Source organism: Haliotis rufescens, unplaced genomic scaffold (assembly GCF_023055435.1).
Source record: "Haliotis rufescens isolate VD_foot unplaced genomic scaffold, xgHalRufe1.0.p SCAF_17, whole genome shotgun sequence".
NCBI lineage: Eukaryota > Metazoa > Mollusca > Gastropoda > Lepetellida > Haliotidae > Haliotis > Haliotis rufescens.
The window spans coordinates 28,954,090-28,958,748 of NW_025963857.1; the positions used below are offsets into that span (position 1 = coordinate 28,954,090).

The 4,659-nt window shown below is 42.2% G+C and overlaps 1 protein-coding gene across 1 annotated transcript; it reads right to left on the reverse strand.

The window, feature by feature from the left end:
- Window positions 1–503: 503 nt before the first annotated feature.
- Window positions 504–4,109, reverse strand: LOC125381203 (protein wech-like). Its single transcript, XM_048397837.1, has 3 exons — window positions 4,052–4,109; window positions 2,695–2,985; window positions 504–2,465 (listed from the first exon to the last, which is right to left on the reverse strand). The coding sequence occupies exons 2-3, from the start codon at window positions 2,981–2,983 to the stop codon at window positions 850–852; spliced, it is 1,905 nt and encodes a 634-aa protein (XP_048253794.1). The 5' UTR covers window positions 2,984–2,985; window positions 4,052–4,109; the 3' UTR covers window positions 504–849.
- Between the last annotated feature and the right edge of the window lie 550 nt (window positions 4,110–4,659).

Consider the following 4,659-nt stretch of genomic DNA (forward strand, 5'->3'; position numbering starts at 1 on the left):
ATGTGGTTGCAAATTCATTTCTTGCGTCAGTCTTCACTGAATTTGTTTACACACATTTACCCAGACACAGATGGCGTTTCACACACTTTTGCAGGAATGAGTGATGGTTAAATAGAAATTATCAAAATTAACAACTGTTCTTTACATTTTCAATTACAAAAAAAACCCCGATCGGTATACCTTCTTTTGTCCCTTTGATTATTATTCATCCCAGCTAAGCGTACACCAAAGTATACCGCGTTGACGCTTTTTACTCTCAATTCTTCAAAATAACATATCATTACAACCATTTCATCACTTTCAAGTGTGATTTTGTCTTCCAAATGCGAACCTCTGGACAGATTGAATAACTATCGCAGGCAATATAGCAACGTACATGCACGTATGTGTGTGTCTCCTTGTACTAGTCCGGACTGATGCCGATTTATAGTGATAGCTCACTGAGATACCATGCCGCAGTTAAACATGCATACTCCACTCAGACACAGTATAACGCAGTATAACGCGGCCGGGGATCGAACCCCGGACCTTCCGCTCTCCGGGCGGTCACTCTACCACTAGACCACGGATGCGGTCCTATCGCAGGAGTCACATGTAGGGATCGTGTGAAGCGATGTTGAAACAATCAGCTGCAAGTGTACCTGTCCAGCACTCCTTGTGTGTTCTCAACCCATCTAAACGCACGTCAAACACAACAGTCGTTGTCCCCAAAAGTAATTCACTCCCATGTCCGGTTCATTCAGCACAGTTTTACAAGCAGTTTGGCGATTTGCAATCAATTAGGTCTTATATACAGCGTATGTGTGGCTCAAAGCTAGCGTCTACATGACAGAGTAATGTCTATTTCAGTCAATCCTTCGCAAAGGTGAATACTTTCACATGTCCATCGTCGGTAACGTAAAGCAAACCATCATCATCCAGACAGATACCACGAGGACGCTCAAGGCCATAAAGTTGTGTGAGAACATCTCTGACAAACTGCCCCGACTCTGTCAGCTGAATCACCCTGTTGGTGCCCGTGTCTACAAACAGGATGTCTCCTGTGATGGTTGTTGTGACACCTCGAGCATATACCAGAGCTTTATCTCCTGTAGGGGTGTAGGTGAAAACAACTTCGCCATCACTGGTCACAGATGCCAGAGATTTTACTTCCTCATCACTGAATATCAAGTTGTTATTTCTGGTGACATGAATATAGGATGGGTTCTTTATCACACCTGTGTTGATAGATTTCAGTACATTCCCTTTCATATCCAGCACGTCAACAGAGGCACGACTGTCGTCACCACCTGCTACCAGTTGTGAAGAGTTCAGACAGGCTAACCCATAATACTTCCTCTTTGTCTTCACAGTTGAGAGTAAAGAAGGTTCAGGGTTAAAGTTGATGAAAGCTATTTGTTGAGTGTCTGGCAGAGTAACAGCTGCCTGAGCTCCGCCCACCTGTGCCACTCGCCTTGGACCAGTAGGAAGCTGGAGATATTTCTTGATGAGTGTTTTGTTTGAAGTATAACATGCATTAAGTCTACTATTAAACCTATCTATCACAACAGTTACCTTGATACCATCAACAACTAATACTGCAACATCTAATAAACTATCGTAAAAGGTCAAGATGTCTATTGTTTGCAGGAGAACAGGAGAAGGCGTCCGGTCACTCACACCCTGAACAACCTTGACCTCCCCCAGCTGCACCTCATCCACAGATCTCATCAGTTTATCTGTGTCATGTGTGAAGACAATGGTGGATGGTATTGGTCTCTTGTCCTCACTTGTGTCCTCATCTCTGGATGCTACGGCCACAGTCTCATATATATCATACATGTCTGCTACACAGTTTGACGTTACGGCTTTGTCTGTGAACTCATACCGCTGCTGATGCATCTTGAGCTCAATCTCCTGGGACTTTCTGTGGGCTTTCAATTTATGTACATGTGTCTCAGTGAGTTGGTCGATACGATCCAGCAGTTTCTTTTCTTTTCTCAGAAGAACGTCTACAGCTGCCATGCGTACTTTCTGAACTTGGTCTTTCATCTCCCGTGCGTTCGTCGATAGCTTTTCAATTTTCGAATTTGTTGAAGAAATATTATCAGTGTAAGTTTTAATTTTTTTCTCTTGGTTTCTAGTTTCAGTTATCAGACTTTCTTTCACAAGAGGCGTCATTGTATCTATGGTTTCAACATCATCACACTTCCTGTGTTTGATACTGCAGCATACAGTACAAATTGCCATCCTGCAATCTTTACAAAACAGTTTTATCTTCTCATCCTTGTGAATTCTGCACATAAAGCGGTGTGCCTTTGGTTTGTAGTTACTATGGATACGTAAGTCAATCACTTCATGGTCACGTGACAGCGGCATCTTCTTGTGTAACTTGAGACATCCATCACAAAAGACATCGTCACAAATGGTGCACCACATTGTACCTGGAGTTGTCTCCCCATCTACTTTGCACACGCTACAGGTATCTAAACATAAAGCACAGCATGTTGCAAAAACTACAATTTCTAGAACACACAACCACATACTACAACTTTAAATACATACTGTATGTTTACGAGCCATAGTTGTTAGGTGTATAAATGTCAATATAAACCAGCTCACTTCGAACTCAACCCTTCTCACTTTAATAAATATAAAAACTGCATTTCCAATACCTTGGTGTGCAAGACATGAAAACGTTTCAAATTTCCCTACCTGACGATTCCCCCAAATCGTCCATCAGCCCCTGGATGACATGGCTTGGTTTCAGCTGACTGACCCACTTCTCTACTGGACTGTCAGGGTTGGTCACCCTCGTCAGTTGTCTACAGGAGGGACATGGAATAGACTTGGCTTGAATTGCTTTAGGCTGTGTTTTGGTGTATTTCAGCAAACAGGACTTACAGAAAGTGTGATTGCACTGAAGTGTGGCAGGGTCTGTGAACACCTCTGTACAGATGACACATGTCAGATGGTTGTCCGTCAATTTCTTTGCGGTGGCCATTTCTGATGAAAAGAAATAGTCCGACTTACTTATGTCTTCAGTACGAGTTTATGAAAATATATTTCATGGTGCTATGTATCTCCAATGATCTATTCTTGCAGTGATCATAATAAAACACACACACATAAACACACACACATACATGCATAATTACACACACACACACACACACACACACACACACACACACACACACACACACACACACACACACACACACACACACACACACACACACAGGCACACACACACACACACACACACACACAGGCACACGCACACTGACACACACACTGACACACACTGACACACACACATAATTACACATACACACACACGTACATACTCTCATACACACACACGTACATGCATACATACATACATAGGTACATACATACAAACATACATACATACAGACATACATACATACAGACATACATACATACATACATACATACATACAGACACACATACATACATACATACAGACAGACATACAGACATACATACAGACACACATACATACATACAGACAGACATACAGACATACATACAGACATACAGACATACAGACACACATACATACATACATACATACATACATACATACATACATACATACATACACACACACACAGAGACACACACACACACACACACTATTTTGATTCCATGTTCAGCTACTGGTCCCGTGCCCAGTACAATGGTAAACTGATAAAGGGACATAACTCTAATATTCATATACAAATTTGCGACGCTTGTGTAAACACTGCCACCACTGCATACATCTGTTCACACTTGGATTCTAGAAACAAACACGTGCGATATATGGTTGCGTCGTTTTGAAGAGACCTAACAGTACATTCAACATCTGTTAACATGCTACACTTATTTCAACCTGCAAGTCAGGACTCGAGGAATGTTCAAGCTACTTTCGTTATTGAACTTCAATTTCCCTTGATGTCGACTATATTTCAAATATATGGGTGGTTTTAACACGAGCCTGTGTGGATTGAATCTGAAAACAACTTATTCCAGTTGTATTTTAACAGACATCTATCGTGTTACCTTTACAGATACCGCAACTTGGACGAGCACCCGGGGTAGGCTGCGTTTCGCTTCCTGGTTGTTGCCTCAGCTACACTGATGATCACGTGACATGTTCAAACCATCGGGGAGACTGTATGCGAACACGTGACACGCGATACTCGTAGTCGCTTAGTGCACTTCAGGCCACAGTCAACAATATTCTATACGAATATACAAAACTATCGGACGAAGGGCAATAGGTGGAGCTGTGTTGGATCCCCTCTCACATAGATATTCATGGAAATGAAAAAGCAGACTCACTGGCCAAGCTAGCTCTAGACAAAGCGGATATACAGCCTATTCCCCTTAGTAAACTAGAGATAAAAATCAAAATCAAAGCCTCCATAGCAGAAAGATGGCAAGCCCAATGGGACGCAAGTAAGATCGGCAGATGGCTATACAAAATTCAACCCAAGGTCCAACAAAAGCCAAACTCATACTCAAATGAAAGGAAAATTGAAATTGCTATCTCACGCCTCAGACTCGGTAACAAAAAGCACTATGGCAAGGTTTGTTCATCTTGCAATCAGCCTGAAACCATTGATCACGTGTTACTAGAATGTCAAGACCATGCCCCAGCCCGGGCT